Source organism: Dromiciops gliroides, chromosome 2, assembly GCF_019393635.1.
Source record: "Dromiciops gliroides isolate mDroGli1 chromosome 2, mDroGli1.pri, whole genome shotgun sequence".
NCBI lineage: Eukaryota > Metazoa > Chordata > Mammalia > Microbiotheria > Microbiotheriidae > Dromiciops > Dromiciops gliroides.
This window is the reverse complement of record NC_057862.1, coordinates 120,872,515-120,891,028: the sequence shown is the minus strand read 5'-3', so window position 1 is coordinate 120,891,028 and position 18,514 is coordinate 120,872,515. Positions and strand designations below refer to the sequence as shown.

Genomic DNA, 18,514 nt, shown 5'->3' with positions numbered 1-18,514 from the left:
CTGCCTCATATACCAGGCAAGTCACTCAACTGTCAGTGTTCTAGGCCACTCTATAAGCTTCTAATTTGCAGAGAAGATGCCAACTTGCTTTGGTAAAGGGAGTTTCCTACTCATGATGTGTTGGCTTAGGCTATTGTGGAAAAGGTTTCCATTAAAAATGAATCATGGGGGCAGCTAGGTGGCGCAGTGGATAAAGCCCCGGCCCTGGATTCAGGAGTACCTGAGTTCAAATCCGGCCTCAGACACTTGACACTTACTAGCTGTGTGACCCTGGGCAAGTCACTTAACCCCCATTGCCTCACTAAAAAAAAAAAAAAGAATCATACTTTAAAGAGTGTGGCTTTACCTTCCATTGGGTCACAGAATCAAAACCTCAAGCTGTTAAACAGGTTTACTTAAATATATCTTCTACCTGTAAAAATTAGAAGATTGGATTAGGTGGCCTCAACAGTTTTCTTCATCTCCAAATACAATGATCTTCAATGCTGGCTCCTATTCCTGCTTGCCAATCCACTCTAATTCAACAAATAATTCTCAAAACCCTAATAAAAACACAAAAAACAAAACAGTGCCTGTCTGCAAGAGGCTTAAATTCTACTGTGGGCCTAATTCTCAACTCTTAGATGTCTGGACCCCTGACTGTTTGCAAAGACCTTCAGAGTTTCCTTCTACCAAATTCTTTGATTAATATTTCTCTGATCACCTCACACTGCCTCTTACTTATTTTGTGCCTGGCTGACTCCTGGTGTACTCTGGCCCCTGGTATGTGTGCAAAACACTGCAGGCTGCTTCTCTGTCTTCTGTCCTGTGCGGGGAAGAGGATGCCAGTAGCAGTAGCAGTAGCAGTAGCAAGGGAATTGTAGAACCTTTTTCTGGAAGTGAGTCCTCAATAATTCCTGGTATTTATATAGCACTTCATATACATTCACTTGTTTGATCCTCACAACAACCCTGTGAGATAGGTGCTGTAGGTATTATCATCCCTATTTTTCCAGATGAGGAAACTGAGGCACAGAGAGATTTTAAGAGGTGTGTATATGTATTGAGATCATATATGTATCCATACACATGTGTACCTGCACACATGTATGTATAAGTGTGTGTACATGTATGTATATGTATGTGTGTATATGTGTGTATATACACACATTCATGGCTTCATAGTTAATGAACACCAAGAGATAAGATTTGGGAAAATCCTTAAATTGTAGAAATTAGACATGAAAGAGATGAATCTACTTTCAGAAAAAGAAATATTTTTCTTGATTTTTTTCCATCTCTCTGAAATAGAGTAGAGGAAAATGCTTAATAAAAAAAGTAGCAGGATATCTTGCTGCCAACCCAAATTTGAGAGCAGGACCACTTCATTCCACCTGGGGAAATGAAGACAAGAGGAGAGAACAGATCTGAGAATATGTAACTTTGAAAACTATATAACATGCTTTACTCACAAGGACAAGGATTCATAATACTTGCTACTTTACAGATTAGAAAAAGGGAGTTCAGGAAAATTTAAGAAGTCCACCTTTACCTAGCCAAGTATGGGGTTTTAGGGTAGCAGCTGAAAGTGGGATTGTTTGTGTCCAAACCAGGCCCTGTTCTTCCCATCCTGGCTGCCAAGAAAGAGGAGGTTCAGTTCCTTTAGTTAGCATACTACATGTCACAGATTAGGGTCCTTGAGTCTAGAAAATCAATAAAACAGTAACTCAAAGCCCGATTTGTGGTGTTTGACAGTTCTGGAGAAAGAAATACTCATGCCAAAAATGTAATGATCAATTCTCCTTTATAAACTGGCCATTAAGTCACATACCTAAAATTTTAGAAACAATCTGACAGTGGAACCAAGATAAAGTGATGACTCAGCTAATCGAAGGGTCTGTCTTATTCCAGGATAGGAGGAGAGAAAAGGTTATATGCAGTCTATCCCCAAATTCTTAGTGCAATTGTAAGTCACTCAAGTTTTTGTGTCCCAAAAGTCTTGGTGCAATTTTAAGCTGTTAGTATCTTAAAATTTTAGTAAGTACCTCTTTGTGTCCTCAAAATCTTAGTGCATGCAGTTTTAGGCTATTTAAGCTTTACTAGCTTAAAACTTCAATAAGACTTTTGGGATAACCTGTATGGTATACAGTGCCATTGCCTGATGCTAATGGCATGCCTTCTGATCCAGTCCTTTCCAGAAAGGAGCCTTTTCTTTTCCCATCAACCCAAATCCAAGGGCACGGTGCTTTGCACAGAGTAAAGGTTTAAGAAACGTATTTGCATTCATTCATTCCACAGAGCCATCCATTTAATTCCCAATTTTGGGGTGGAGAGAAAGTAGCCTTCGGGTAGATGTCTCCTCCCAGCAAGGTCTTGTGCCTATCTCAAGACAACTTTAATGAGGTGCTCTTTCCTCATTCACCCAGAAATCACTGCAAGAGAGGCTGGCCTTCAGGACCCACCAAAGGTGGAGTTGTGAGCTGTTCCTCCTCCCTGCAATTTCCTGATCCAGAGTAGTTTATATTGCAGTCACCGTCTGGGACTTCTCGCAGTCATTACCAGAGCACAGGCTAGGGCAGTGCCTGTTTTCTGGGACCTCAGGATGGCTTCCTGTTCCGACACCGGGGCTTCCAGTTTGCCCTCTGTTTCTGCAGAAGGTAAGGCAGACGGGATGGACAATTCTTGGAAACCAGAGTCCGCTTCCTGACTACCCTAACTTAACTTTAACGAAGGAGCGGCGGCCAAACGGAGCCCGGCGCACTGAGCAGGGTTATGGGAGCAAGGCAGGAGGAGAACTTGACCATTCCCCCAAATAGGGTCCCATATGCTCCCAGGGCGTGATCTCTTTGGACCCCACACCCATACACATAACACACCTAAACTTCACAGCGCATAGACGCGCGCACGGCCCCCCCCCCCCCCCTCACCCACCCTAATTCCTTTCTGGGAAAAGACTAGGAATGGAATTTGATCAGGAAACTAAGCCACACAAGAAACAAAGAAACTCTTGGTAGGATAAACAAAACAAAACCCAAGTAAGCGAAAGAGAACGTCTAACGTCTAGGGACCCAGGGATTGTTCTCCAGAACCGAGACCTTTCCTTGCGGTGTGATAGTCGCATCTTTCCCCGTCTCTGACCTCTTAACGCTCAGGGTGTTTTTTATTTTCTCCTTAACGCTAACGGGTGTTTTCTCTCACCATTTGTAAAATGGGCGGGTCATTGAAATTTTCCTCACATCACTTCACACAGAACGAATTATTATGCGAGTATTTCGCAAATTACAGAGCTCAGGACTGCAACTGAGCAGTTCCATAGCCACTCTAAGGGAGCTGTGGAACCCCCCAGGGGCTGAAACTAAGCCCCTGCAGGCACCTCTACTGTCTTCTAAGTTGAGTGCCTGGTTCTAAAATTAGCCAGTCCTCTTGTGTGCATGAAACTCATGAAACAAAAGTAAGCAAACATTAAAACCATCGACCCTTGGGGTGTTTTTTTTTTTTTTGAGCTGGAGTCCTTCTTGCTTTTACAGAATGGGAGGCCATTGAGAACAAGAAAGGTGAAAGGACTTGGTCAGTCTCAGAGACAGTGTGTTGGTAGGCAGAGACCTCAGGTCTCTGGGCTCCCTCCAGACAGAAACATGGAATCTGAGATCTAGAACCCAAGGGGACCTCTGGCTAGTGAACCCAACCCCTCATCTGCAGATGCAAAACTTGAGGCCAGAGAGAAGACATCAGTGACTTACCAAAGCCAATTTAAACCCAAGCCCCCTGGCTTTTCACCAGCACAGTTTCTACTATGCCAGAATTTCCAAGGGTTTAGCAGTACTTTTAGGACCTGAAAAAATAAATCCCAACGAAAGGAAATTTGACTGTAGACAGTCAAGAATTATGAAACTGAAAATGTAACCAGAGAACTAAAGCATTTTCTTCAAGAGCCAAATCTGACTTAAATACCTATACCCTAGTCCTAAGTGACATCCATCCTGGAGGCTTAGATAAGGTTTGATGTTAGATTTTTTTTTCTTAATTCCTTCTAACTAGTTAAGAATTAATTCATGTTGCCTCACTGCTCTCCCTTTAATCTGGAACCCTGCTTTTTCTAGACTTTGTCCCTAAACCATTAAATGAATGCAGTAGAGAATTAATGTATGGTGTTAGTTCAGTGTTGACCCATGGACTATCCATGCCAATACCGTCCAATGGGATTTTTTTTTTTTGCAGAGCATTGAGGGTTAAGTGACTTGCCCAGGGTCACACAGCTAGTAAGTGTCAAGTGTCTGAGGCCCAATTTAAACTCAGGTCATCCTGAATCCAGGGCAGGTGCTTTATCCACTGTACCAACTAACTGCCCCCAATGGGATTTTCTTGACAAAGATACTGGAGTGATTTGCCATTGCCTTCTCTTGTGAATTAAGGCAAACAGAGGTTAAGTGCCTCGCCCAGGGTCACACAGCCAATAAGTGTCTGAGGTCACCTTTGAACTCAGCTCTTCTTAACTCCATGCCCAGCTCTCTATCCACTGAGCCATCTAGCTGCCTAATTAATGTATAGATAACAGCTTTCCACTGATGCTATTGAAAGCCTTAGTAAGAAATCCAGCTACTTCTACTTTTGGAGTTAGCTTGGAAATTTGCATTAGAGAGTATTAGAAATTCTAGTTCTTAGAAGTTTCCATTTTATAAAGTGCCATATATGTTTTTACTTTCTTAGATAAATAAAGCAATGATTGGCCCTTACGAATAAAAATTAATTTATGAACTAGGTTACTTGAATGTAGACCAAACATGCCTGGTTTATACCAAATTCTAAAATGTGCTTTTGTCTTCACAGAGGAGATTCATTTTCAGTCATGGATGAAACAGGTCAGTGATTGGTTCTTCTTTTGTGAGCTTTCTAAATCTCATAAGTTTCCTGCTAAGAAATGAAGCCAATTGGGATAACAGATGTAAAGAGAAGGGGTTTTCTAACTCATCACTAGAGTCCTTCTACAATAATATTTGTCAATAAAGGTCAATTAGTGTAAACTAAGTGAATAATCATAATCATAATATCTAATATATCTTTTAATTATAATTGCCTACAGTAGTGAATGTAGGGTCTGATGCTTTTAATATTCTATTATGTTAATAATAGATCTAACCATCCTCTCTCTTTGAGAGTGTCAACCCAGTTAAACCCACTATTCAAAATGCAAAGGTGTCCCAGCTGACTTGAAAGCAGAAAAGTTTTATTAGGAGGAAAATCAGACATTGCTGAGACACCCCAATATAAATTATAAAGGAGCCTAGAGCCTAGGAGAAGCAGGGGCAATTTATACTAGAAAACCTGTAACGATTGGAATGATGCCACCTGCTGGAGACTTACTGTAGAAGAGTTCCGCCCATGAAGCTAAGGTCTTTGAGGGCAAGACCAGGAGTCTTTTCTTTGGCCTCAGGAAGTGATGCGGGCTAGTGGGAGGAGGAAGGAAGAGACGGGAGCTCTCTCTCAGGCTCTTTCCTTTGGACTCTGGTGGAGAGCGGAGCTAGAAATGTGCTCTCCCTTTAATAGATAGGAATCTAGGCCTTTCTCTCTCTCTTTACCAAATTCTTATTCTCCTTAATAAATGCTTAAAAGCCTAACTCTTGCTAAAGCTTATAATTTATTGGTGACCACTCATTAGATATTTTAGACAGACTAGCTAGAATTTTAGCCCTTAACAAACCAGAAAGGGGAGGTTCAGGGAAGAATTAGGGTAAAGAATGGACAGTGTTTCCCAGGAAGGAACAGGTGAGACACAGAGGCATGATATTTTGTGGGAATAGTTGACAAAAAAGCTGGTTTAGCCAGTTTGGGGTACACAGCGCAGCAAAATCAACCAGGGAACACCAGCAAAGGCATCTGGGAATGAGCAAGATTTTGTCCCACTGCATTGGATATTCATTTAAAGAAAAACAAAAACTCCAAAACCCAACATTGAGATGGCCAAGTTTGTTAGTTTAATATAATAAGTTAGCAGGAAAAGTCTCCTGTTTTTGTCCTACCAAAAAAGAACAAAGTCTATATTTTGTCAACCTATTTCTGCTTTCTTCATTTAAGTTTTTTATACACTTTTTTCTTAAAGTACAACAAGAAATATGATTCGTCGGAGTATCATCACAGGCTACACATTTTTCTTGAAAATAAGAGAAAGATTGATGAACACAATGCTGGGAACCACTCATTTACAAGTACTGCAGTAAAATTATTCTTATTACTTCTCTGGGAACTGGGGGTGGCAAGATAATGTTAGAAAATAGCAGGACAGTATAAGCCAAAGGGTATTAATCAATTAACTAGGAAAAAAAAAGTACTTAGGACAGTGCCTGGCATATAGTAAGCACTACAGAAATGTTAGCCATTATTATTATTATTATTATTAATTGACAAAACTTGGTGACTGGATAGAAGAGTGTGAAGAGTCAAGGGTGATTCTGAAATCAGAAAACAGGTTATCTAGAAACAGAGAAATTTGGAGGAAGGTCAGGTTTAGGTGGAGCAGATAATAAATTCCCTTCCAGACATTTTCAGTTACACTGGGACATCCTGGTAGAGAAAATGTCCAGCAGGAAATTAGTGATAGAGAAGTAGAGCTCAAGAGAGACTAATATGATCATGTGGATAAGAGAATAACCTAGACAGAAATGACAACTGAGCCAAGAGAAACTGATGAGAGAATCCATCCAAAGCCTTGTGGGAAAGCAGAATTAAGGAAGTAGAGCATGGTTGGTGAATCCAGCAAAGGACACTGAAAAGGAGAATTGTGAGAGGGTAATATCAGGAAAGCTAAGTGAGGAGATGAGGAGGGAGTGGTCAACAAAATCAAATCCTGCCAAGAAATCAAGAATGATGAGGAATGGGAAAAGATTATTCAATTTAGTCATTGAGATCATAGATGGCCTTGGACAGAACCATTTTCCAGTGTTAGCTCCTAAAAGCAACTTAAAAGAAGGGGGTGGAAGGTGAAGAAGTGAAGACAGCTTTTTCTGGGAGCTGGGCTACAAACTGACAGACTGATATGGGACTCTAGATAGCCTGAGAGAGTGGCTAGTCAAGTGCAGGTTTTGTAGCTATGGGGATACCTCAGCATGCCTCTAGGCTGAGGGGAAAGAATCAGCAGGTTGAAGAAGAGAGAGGGCATCAAGGGCACAATTGGAGGGTTTGGCCTTAGGAAAGAGCAAAGCCACCTCTTCCTTAGAGACTGGAGCAAAGGAAGAATGGTGGATGACATAGAGAGGTTTTCTGAGATGTAGAATAGGGGAGAGGAGAGAACTTGTCTTCAAAGGCATTTATTTTCTCAGTAAAGTGTGAACAGGAGGTGCTGTGCTGAAAGGGATTGGGGAAAGATGGGTTAGGGAGTTTAAGAGAAGATTTGCAAGGACCTGTGGGGAGTGTGATTGAGTCAATCAGAGGAATGTTTACCCAGCAGCACTGAGGACCCAGTCAAGTTGAGATAACATACACTTACAGTGGTCCCATCAGTAGAGTTGTATGGCTGCTTGCAGTAATGCTCAGCAGCATATGACTAAGAGCAGGGAAAGCAGGTGATGGCAGAAACCCAGGCATGGGACTTGGCAAAGCAGGAGAAATGATAGGAGAAAGGGACAGAGGAGTCAAGATAGAGGGCAGTGCATAGTTGACCTGCTCTATCAATTTGCCCTTTCTGTCTCCATTTCTTAGCACCCTGCTTGCCACATGTGCTTAATAAATGTTCATTGACTGACTGACTCTGTGGTCAAGACTGCAAAAGGATGGGAGTGAAGCCAAAACAAGTAGGACTTGAGAGACTTGAGAGATTGGGATGAGGAATAAAAACAGGTTTAGGAGGAATGAAATAGAGTAAAAGATATGCTTAGGAGCTTGTGCTCAAGGGAGAAGAAATTCAGAAATCTGAGTAATGGAGGATGAACACAAATGGGTGCTGGTGAAATCAAGTGTATGTATGATCATAACCATGTGTGGCTGAGATCATGGGAGTTAATGAACTAGGAGCTTGGGAGAACATTAGCTTGTTCTTATCCAAACTGTTGGAATCAGTTCCCTATTGTGAGGGCCAAGATCCTCTGGAGGATTATGCTGTTTCAATTTAAGCCCAAGGGAGTACCAGAGGTAATTTTCTTGAGTCAATATGGCTTGGAAAAGGGGGCAGAGGTGCCAAATATATAAGGGATGGTAGCAAGACCAGAAACCAAATCACTCTAATGTAAATCTAGGTTACTTTTATGCAAATTGAAAGAATTCAGTGGACAAGTAACAGAAAATGGAAAGGATTCAAAAATTCAGAAAAAAATTATGAAAGAAATAAAGGTCATATGAATAAATGATTTTATTATTTCCTCTTTGCTATTTTTTAATTGAATTTTTTTGAAACTTCCTTTCAGTGGGACTGAACCAGTTTTCAGCTATGACCCATGATGAATTCAAAAATACTTATCTTAACAGAGCACGTCAAATAAATACTGTTCATTCTGACAAAACTAGGATTTTTAATGTAAGCCATTTGAATTATTTTATGTTATGGTCTGTCTCTTTTCATCTTTCTTCCATTTTCTCTCTCTTCAAATGGGCTTCTGTTCAGAATCATTCCTGGGAGTCAGAAAAGTTGGAACACATGCTTATCCCAGGGGAACTTGGCTTATGACTTGTGTCTTAAATTTTAACTCACATGGCACCAAGGACATTTTGTTTGATCACAGCTTAAGGGAAGTGTTAGAGTCAAAGAAGGAACAGAAGAGAGGCACCACAGTTGACAGTTGGGAAACAGGAATGTAAGAATGGGGGTGGATTAGATGAATTCTTCTCACCTCACTTAAAATGAGAAGAAATTGTGCCCTAATGCTTTTGTCAGGTGAGAATGATCAATAAAGTAGGTTGAATCAAGGCCAAGATATCTCCATTGAATCCATAATGGGCTTTAGATTAAATTCAACAAGTCCTTGATCAGTTTAGAAGTCTTTGAAAGCTGTTGAATGAAAGAGTGTAATGTTGCACAGGAAGTGTACTGATATTGGCTGAGGAAACTTATTCACACCTATTGGGTCATCCATAAAATAGTCAGAAATTTGGAACCTGAGCATTCAAACTTCTGACAGTTCAATGGTAGAAGCCTCTATCCAAGCTACTGAGAAAGAATCATTTTGAAGATAGGAGAACACCTTGGCTTCTCCTTCCTCCCTTTGATGAGAGGATGACCTTGTGAGGGCCAGAGAATTTTGGACTTCCTCTTAGTTCCCTACTCCTAGAATTATCCCCAGAACAGTTGATATAATATTAGCACCAGGAATAGAGGAAAAACTAGACACACTGTGCTTTTACAAGGAGCAAGGTAGAGAAGCACAAGGAGACTATTCTGAGGACTGTAGGAAATCTGTGTTACTCTTTGCAATACTCTTTGTCATTTTAGTAGGAGAGTGTGTCACAAACTTTTGGGGGATATTTTGTATCAGTTCCTCCTATTATATCTCATTAGTAAAGTACCTCTTTCCAGAAGCTAATTAAATCTTGCTCACTAACTAATGTCCTCTATTGATCCCATAGTTCTGGGGGGCTTATGAGCTATACAGCATTAGAGAACGACTCCCAACCCCTCAAAACTACCTCTAGATCCCTGAGGAGAGAGAGAGATGGAGCAGCCACCTCATGGGGACCTGACCTTCCAGTGGAAGTGAAGTTTGGGGGGGGGGATATCTCCAGAGCATGAGCTACAGGAACAGGGAGAGAACCTTAAGTGACGTGAGCAGAACCAGGAGAACTTTGTACACAGCAACAGTAATACTGTTAGGTGAGGAACTGTGAATGACTTGGTTCTTCTCAGCAGTACAATGATCCAAGAGAATTCCAAAGGACTTGTGATGAAAAGTGTTATCTGCTTCCAGAAAAAGAACCAATGTTGTCAGGATACAGACTGAAGCATACTCTACCTTCCTTCCTTCTTTCCTTCCTTGAGTCTTTTTGCAGAAAATGATTAATATGGGAAAGTTTTACATGATGGCCCATGTATAACCTATTTCAGATTGCTTACAGGGAAGGATGAGGGGAGGAAAAGAGGGATAGAATTTGGAACTCAAAACTTTAAAAAAAACCTCAATGAATGTTAAAAATGTTTTTTTCATGTAACTGGGGGGGATAAAATATTATTTTTAAAAAGCACTATGTTTATTAGTTTGGAGAAGAGATTGCTGAGGTGAATTCATGAGTCACCCAATAGAAAATGCATTTACTCAGTTTCAGTGAGTCTGTTCCGTTGGTGCAGATTGTAACCCACTTGTGTGTGCCTTCTCATCCTTTGTGATTCTTCTCCATGCTTTTCTATGAATTCTCCACAAGGCATTTCCCACCTACATGCTTGAACTTGTCTTTAGGTCTTCTTACATTTAGTAAGAAGTAATTACATTTAGTAATTATCTGTGAAGCAATCTAGCCATGTGACCACTCCCACCTGTTTCCACTCCTACTGCCTCAGTGATATACATCAATTGAATTCTTACCTGTAAGGCCCCCAAATGAAGTAGCTCTTAAAAGAAATGGTAAAATTGGGCTAAGTCTACTTAGTCACCTGCTTTTACCTTAACAGACCCCACTCTGGTGCAAAGCAATCCTTTTATTCACCTCTATTGACACCCACATCCATTTTTAATTGGCTCTTTCTATATTCCCCACAATGTCTATTCCAAGCTATTTCCTCTCTCCTTGGAACCTTAAATCCATTCCTCTACTCTCCACCCCCCAACTCCTTGCACTCATAGATTACCACTCACCTTCACTGCTGAAATGAAGGTCATTTAAAAGAACTTAACTTCTTTCACTTCTCTTAACCTTTTAATATCTTCATTCATGCTCCCATCCTTCCCTTCAGTCTGAAGTGGCTTTCCTTATTGCCAAAGCAAACACTCCATCTGTAATTCCGTTCCCATCTCTTCCTCCACCATCTCACCCCTTGACCTTGCTTCACCAAGGAACACTGTGCTAAGTGCTTTCTTATTTGATTCTCACAACAACCCTGGGAGATAGGTGCTCTTATTATTATCCCCATTTTACATTTGAGGAAACTGAGGCAGAGGTGAAATGACTTGCCCAGGGTCACATAGCTAGTAAGTTTCTGAGTCCAGATTTAAACTTAGATCATCCTGACTCCAGGCCCAGTATCCCCTACACTACCTGGCCCTGGCTCCCTTTGATAATCTTCTCTTCATTTTTCTTCAAGCTTTTTTTTTTTTTTAAATTGAGCTTTATTATTTTCTAAGCATTTCCAATTCTTGATCAGTTTCTTAGTTCCTGTCATATATCAACCTGGGATGGTTTTTAACCCATACAAATCAAACTCATAAACTTCCCCAAACTTGCCTTTCCCCCACCTTCTATATTTCTGTTGGTGGTACCACTATCTTCCCAATCACCCAGGCTTGTAACCTGGGAGCATTAGAATGGAAAAGTTTGTAATGAGTGCTTACTTTGTGCTAAGCACAGTAAATGCTAAATGCTGGGAATAAAAACAGAATAGTAAAACAGTTCTTTCTCTCAAAGACCTCATATTGTAATTAGAGAAAGCTATACTTATAGCAGAGTTCCACTATAAGGTGAATAGAAATGTCAAGTAGCCCATACCATGCATTGCAGAATGGATAGATAGCAAGGCTCAACATTGCTTAGAATGTAGAAAGGGAAAGATATTATTATCCCCATTGTTTATTTATCACTCCTTTTACAGCCAGATGAAGTGGATAGAGTGGCAGATTCAAGCCAAGAAGACTCATCCTCCTGAATTCAAATCCAGCCTTAGACACTTAATAGCTGCGTGAAACTGTAAGTCACTTAACCCTGTTTGCCTGTTTCATTATTTGTAAAAATGAGCTGGAACTTACTAGCTGTGTGATACTAGGCAAGTCACTTAACCCCAATTGCCTCACCCCCCCCCCAAAAAAAAGAGCTGGAGAAGGGAATGGCAAACCACTAGAGTATCTTTGCCAAGAAAACCCCAGATGGGGTCACGAAGAGCTTGAAACAACTGAACAACAATAAAAACATCAATTAAATCATTACCCTCCTGATTCTTTTTCTTAATAGCTATTATCTCCTCATCAGCCCTGTCCCTTTTTTCCTGGATACCTCCTTACAAGATGTTCAAAGTCTAGTTTTATATTTTATTTTTGTAGAAAAAAAGGGGACTTCCATAAAATGCCCAGTATGATTTAAAGAGGAGGGATTTCTTCAAATTTTGTATGAGATTATCAATTTTGTATTTTGTATGAGATTATAAATTAACTATTGATTTATATCATGAATTTCCTACCTCTCCCCAGTTTTATGAGGATAGTCTACATAGGCATCGAGTATCCTTGACCATGGTATGAGAAGGAAATGACAAGCTTTCACAATGACATACTCTAACAGACATTTTTACAGTCAGACAACTAACTAGAAAGTGTAGAGATTACAAGATCCCACTGGGATTATTTGTTGGCTATTTAAAAAAGCAAAAGGGAAAACAGAAAGCAAAGAGGGTCATTGGCATATATTAAAATGTACAAAAGAGAACAGAAAGAAGTTGAGAAAGAAACAGAGAAGCAGGACGCCTTTGAAAGTAACACTGAATTTAGTATTTTTAAAACAAGTACAAAATAGTCATAGCTTCACACACAATCATCTCTTTTTCTATTCCAATGTACATGGGGAAATATTCTCTTTCTGTGATATTTGTTAAATTCAGAAACAAAATCAAATTGAAAAACATTTGATTCAGCAGAGGGAAACACTCCCTTAAAGCTTTCATTCAACCGGGTGTCTCATTCAAAAGTCAGAATCATTTTGGATTCTTGAAAAATAACAAGAGATAACATTGTTCAGTGGCACTCTGGTTATTACTATCAAGCAAGAAAAACGACAGAGAAACATAAGCTCACAAAAGGGGGATTTGCCACCATTGTGGAGGAGGTCTAGCCCTAGTTCCAAGAGAAATACAAATGGTGAGGTACTTCTGTTTTCAGTGGTACTGTGCTGGTCCCAGCAAGTCCTGGAACATTGCAGAGCCTCCTGAATTAGGAACATAATCCCATATAAGAATTTCCCTACCCATCCACAATCCATACAAGAAAAATCAAATGATTTAAGAATGTCTTTTGTCCAGAATATGATATGCAGTTGGACAAACCATCTATAGATTTGTGCATAGACACTGGTTTTTAAAACTCAGGCCCTGTGCTCTTGTCAGGAAGCATAGATCACCCTGTATCATGAAGAAGAAATCGAGGTAGAGATTAATTTAGAGGCTCTTCTAAGATGTAATAATTTCACTGAGTCTTTTGTCCAAGCAATAGTATAAATAGCATTTGCAAAGCACTTGATCGATGTTCTTTTATTTGACCCCCCAACTACCCTGGGAGGTAGGTGCTATTATTATCATCACCATTTTTACAGATGAGGAAACTGAGGTAGATAGACTTTAAATGACTTGCCCAGAATCACACAGATAGCGTTCCCCTTAAGGTGGATATTCCTTAATTTTTTGTTTTCTTCTCATTTTCTCTTTACATTTTCTCCCTTGGAACCTTTGTTCCTTTTCATGAACTTCAGCTATCACCTCAATGTAACTGACTGCTAAATTAATATCTTTGACCCTGAAAATTAAAAAGTATTTCTTCTCCACAAAATCTAAGGGTCTAAGTATTTTAGAATTTGAGATAGAATCCTGATACCAATAAGTATTTCATATAGAAAAAGTTTATCTTGTGAAACACTTTTCCCAATTTAAACTAAGAATATGTTTTGTATGTTATACAAATTATATTGTTTCACAGAAGAAGCAATCCTAAAAAGATTCCTTTCTAGAGAAGTTAGAGTAGACAACCTCCAAGGTTATCTGACTCTCAGATTCTCTGATTTTATAAAATCAGTTTAATTCAATTCAACAGATATTTATTTATTATCATTGTGCAAGACACCATGCTAGGGCCTGGGGAGTCAAAGATGAAATAAGACACAACCACTATCCCCAAGGACTTTAGAATATGGGACATAGATAAGACTTGTCCACAAGTAACTAATGCAAATTAGGAAATGAGTATGAAAGAGAGGTATGTGTGGATTGCAATGAGAATACTATTACTGAGAAAGAACTTCCATTTTGGTGGAATACAGAGAAGCTTCATAGGGGGTGGCACCTGAGCTTGGACTTAAAGGAGAGGATTGACTATAACAGGAAGTGGTTATGTAGAGAAGGTGATCAAAGCAGAGGAAGTCCATTCCAGGAATGGGGGATGGGATGAGCAAAGACTTGAAGACTAGAAAGAGCAGCCCATGAGAGAGGGACTATGAGCAAGCCAGTTTAGATAGAATACAGTATTCATAAAGAGCAGGGTTATAAGACAAGGCTGAAAAAGTAAGCTGGAGCTAGATTGTAGAGAGCCTTGCCGGCTATGCTGTAGAGCTTAATATGGAAACCACTGAAGGTGTTTTAGTGGGGATTGAGGGGTGTGTTAGGCACTGCTTTGCCACATTCCTCCCAGATAATACCTAGACAGGATTGGAACATATGCATCCAGGAAAGTCCTCCTCTGATGTGGTATGGAAATAACCCTGTGATTTCAGAAGCTATACAGAAGAATACAAATCCTGTCAAGTTCTACCAACTTGGAATTTCTTCTAGACTCAGATCAGCAGTGGTCTCTAAATTTGTCAACCAAGCCAGCTCTATACAGCCCAGTGGATAGAACTCAGGAGTTATGCCCTTCTTCAGATACTTGTTAGCTGTGTGACCCTGGGCAAGTTACTTAACCTCCCTACCTCAGTTTTCTCATCTGTCAAATGAGGATAATAATAATACCTACCTGTTAAGGTTGTTGTGAGGGGGAAAAATGAGATCATATATGTAAAATTCTTTGCAAACCTGAACGCACTGTATGTTAGCCAATATTACTAAGTTTGAAGAAGTTCAACACCAAGATGGTTGACCCTCAAGTGACTCACAAAGGCTGTTTATCAACTTTTAGGTGGGATGTGATCTCATGCAGTTGAGGGCATAACCTCAGTGATAAAATAAAAATTCTTGAAGCATTAAGTATAATGTGTGCACTAAAATTATTTGGTAATCATTTTTCTAATTCCACATTATGGAAGCAATTAACATAAGGTATGCCAACACCTTGCTTTCTAACAAGGTAGCAGTGATAATTAACCTGCTGAAATCTTATAATTTATGTTTTGTGTTCCCTACTTTTGATGAACACTGAGCTATCATCTACAAAGTCACTAATTGTTGAAGTTACGCAATTTTCATCACAGACATCCTGAACCTCATTAAATTCATTTAAACTGTTATTGGTGTCATTTCTATTACTAGAAAAATCACCAGTCACAGAACTCTCACTGAAGGGTGATGGAAACTATATATATTCTAATGGGTGTGTGGGTATGGTAGAGAGACTCCCAAGTAAAGCCTGGAGAGGAATGAGACATAGCTGGCCTGGACACCTTTAAATGGAGGTTCTGGGAGGAATCATTCATTCAGAGGGCCAGACCAGAGGGGCAGAGGGTATTTCCAGTCTATAAATTCCAGGGTTGGCATGAGCTTCCAGGATGAAGAGTTTTCTGGAGTGAAATAGGAGAGGATCAAGTATTTGCTGGCTGAGACAAACTTTCTAGGTTCTTCTGGCCTTGTGGTAACTGTTTTATATACATTTTACTTCCTTTAGAAATGGTGGCAGTCTATGTTGATATGTATTTCTTTATCCATTTCTCATTTCCCTGCATCAATAGCTTGTTTAAATAGGTCAAGTCAGAGCTGTTTTTATTGCATGTTATAGCTTCTTATTTGATTTGTTTGATCTTTCCTCTAACAGATCAATGAGAAGTTATCCCCACATCAATGACCTGTTATTTCCTGCCTGTTAAGAAAAAGCAACTTTCATTTTTTATGCTGTTATTAAGTGTTCACCACAAGACCATAAGAAGATAAGAAAAATGAGCATGCAAGATGAAGAATGTAACTGATTATACATATATCTGTAAACTTCTGTTTCTAAAAAATATCATTTGTTAAAAATTAATCTTGAAAACCAATATGGTTAATTAAATTGACTTTAGTAAATTACCTTCATTTAATTCATTCATTTCACTGTATAAAATATCCTAATGACTTTAAAATTATTTTCTCTGTAATGACCCCAGTAGCCTTCTCACTCAACTCTGCTAGCCTGGAAATCTCAAAATCCTTGAGGTACCCAGAGTATGCCATAGTAAAGACCTAAAGCCCCTTTTTCCATTGCCTGGGACTTTGAATATCAACTAGTTGCCAATTTCCAAGGAGCCTTCTGTTCCTTCACAAGCCTAAATGAGCACTACTTCCTAGAGTCAGATGCCTTCTCCTGCTAGATTTGGATAAATACCCCTTCTTGCTGTAACACTGCTCATCCTCCCCCTCCCCTCCCCCCCTTTACTAAATTGAGGGACAAGGTCTCCATTTCCTCTACAATCCCAGTAAAGTACCTAACACCATTTCGGATCCCAGCAGACTTCCCTTTGCCCATCCTCCCTGAGAGTCCCTCCATTTTGTGAGTATCTCCTCTCAATAAAACTGGCTTGATTTAGTGTCTTACTGTGAGTTCTATGTTTCATTGTACTGACATTTTGGTCTTCTGAACCTTCCCAAGTCTGTATTAAGACAGCCTCCAAGTCCTGATCAAGAGTCTGTCAGTCCACTCTCATTCACTTTTCTTCTTATGTGGTTTAATTATTGTCATTCTTTCTGTTTATTTCTATTCCCAGTGTTCAGCACAGTGCCTAGCACATCATAAGATCTTAATAAGAGCTTGTTGACTGGCCCATAGGTAGTAAATGTGTGAGGCAGGATTTTAACTTGGGGCTTCTTGACACCACTAACTCCAGAATGGGCTGTGTGTCAACTTGCTCCTTTTTGATTCCAATATCCCATTATTTTGAGGACCAAAGTGTCCCTTCTTAGATACCACTGTCCTATGTGTTATTTCTCCCATTAGAAATGTAAGCTTGTGAGGACAGTTACTATACTTGCTTTGATATTGTATCTCTAGTCTATAACACATAGGAAACACTTAATAAATGCTTATTATATCATATCATATGAAATGTTAATGAAAATACATTCATTTACAGGACTTGGTAAATAATATGCAATTTTGATGCATGGCTGAGAAAGGTAGCATAATTAAGGAGAACCAGCATTAACCTCTGACCACAAAGATCACAGCTTTCTTGACAACTGTCAGGCTGCCTACATCAGAGACCAAACCCCACTGGAGAACTTCCTCCCAGCCCTTGCTACTTTCTGATAGGTGCCTGCCTTTCTCGGAACCTTTTTTCAGGAAAGTCTGAGCCACCCTTCACATCTCTCTTTCTCTGTCTCTGTCTCTCTCTGTCTCGGTCTCTCTCTTCTCTCTTTGTCTCTGTCTTTCTCTGTCTCTCTCTCCTCTCTCTGTCTTTGTCTCTCCTCTCTCCATCTCTCTGTCTTTTTCTGTCTGTCTGTCTGTTTCTCTAGCCATGGTGCTTTAAGGTTTGCAAAGCACTTTACATATGTTATTTTTATGTGGTCCTCACAACAACTCTATGAAGTAGGTGCTGTTATTATCCCCATTTCACAGATGGATTCAATTCAATTCAATAAACATTTATTAAGCCCCTACTATGTACCAGGCACTGTGCTAAGTGGTGGGGCTACAAAAAGAGTCAAATGACAGTCTCTGTCCTCAAGGAGCTTTACAAACTAACCGGGGAGAAAACATGCAAACAAATATGTACAAATAAGCTATATATAGTACAAATAGGCAATATTTAAAAGTGGGAGAGCACTGGAACCAAGGTTAAGAAAGGCTTCCTGTAGAAGGTGGGATTTCAGTTGGGACTTAAAGGAAACCAGAGAGGCCAATGGTGAGAGCTGAGGAAGAAGAGCATTCCCGGCATGGGGAACAGACAGGGAAAATGTCCAGAGCTGGGAAATGGAGTGTCTTGTTTGTGGAACAGCCTGGAGGTCAGTGTGGGTGGATTAAAGAATATGAGCTGGGGAGTAGGGTGTAAGAAGGCTAGAAAGGTAGGAGGAGGCTAGCTTATGAAGTATTTTGAATGACAAATGGAGCATTCTGTATTTCCTCCTGAAGGCAATAGAAAGCCACTGGAGTTTATCAAGAAGGGGTGTGAGTATGTGACCAGATTGGACCTGTGGTCACTTTGGTGGCTAAAAGGAGAATAGATTGAAGTGGGGAGAGACTTGAGGTGGGTAGACCCACCAGCAGGCTGAGAGAGAGGGGTTAAGTGACCTGCTCAAGGTCACAAAGGGATGGTAGTCATCCCTCTCTTGGCTACATTGCTGACTAATTTCCATAGGACTTTCTCTACTGTGCTTCTTCACCTTGGAAGCTCACTCCACCCCAAGACTCCTCACATTAGAAATCCCCTCTAACCCTGTGGCCTAACCTTATGATTGTCTGGTTCCTCCCAGAACATCCAACTTAAGGAGGAGGCCCACGTCAAAGTTGTCTTCATCTCTCTCTAGACTTCT

General features: G+C 40.1%; 1 protein-coding gene across 1 annotated transcript; it reads left to right on the top strand.

The window, feature by feature from the left end:
- Positions 1-2,507: 2,507 nt before the first annotated feature.
- LOC122744463 (pro-cathepsin H-like) lies at positions 2,508-16,456 on the top strand. Its single transcript, XM_043989962.1, has 6 exons — positions 2,508-2,636; positions 4,807-4,838; positions 6,077-6,182; positions 8,373-8,482; positions 11,699-11,793; positions 15,825-16,456. Exons 1-5 carry the CDS (start codon positions 2,582-2,584, stop codon positions 11,750-11,752), a joined length of 357 nt encoding a protein of 118 aa, XP_043845897.1. The 5' UTR covers positions 2,508-2,581; the 3' UTR covers positions 11,753-11,793; positions 15,825-16,456.
- Positions 16,457-18,514: the final 2,058 nt, after the last annotated feature.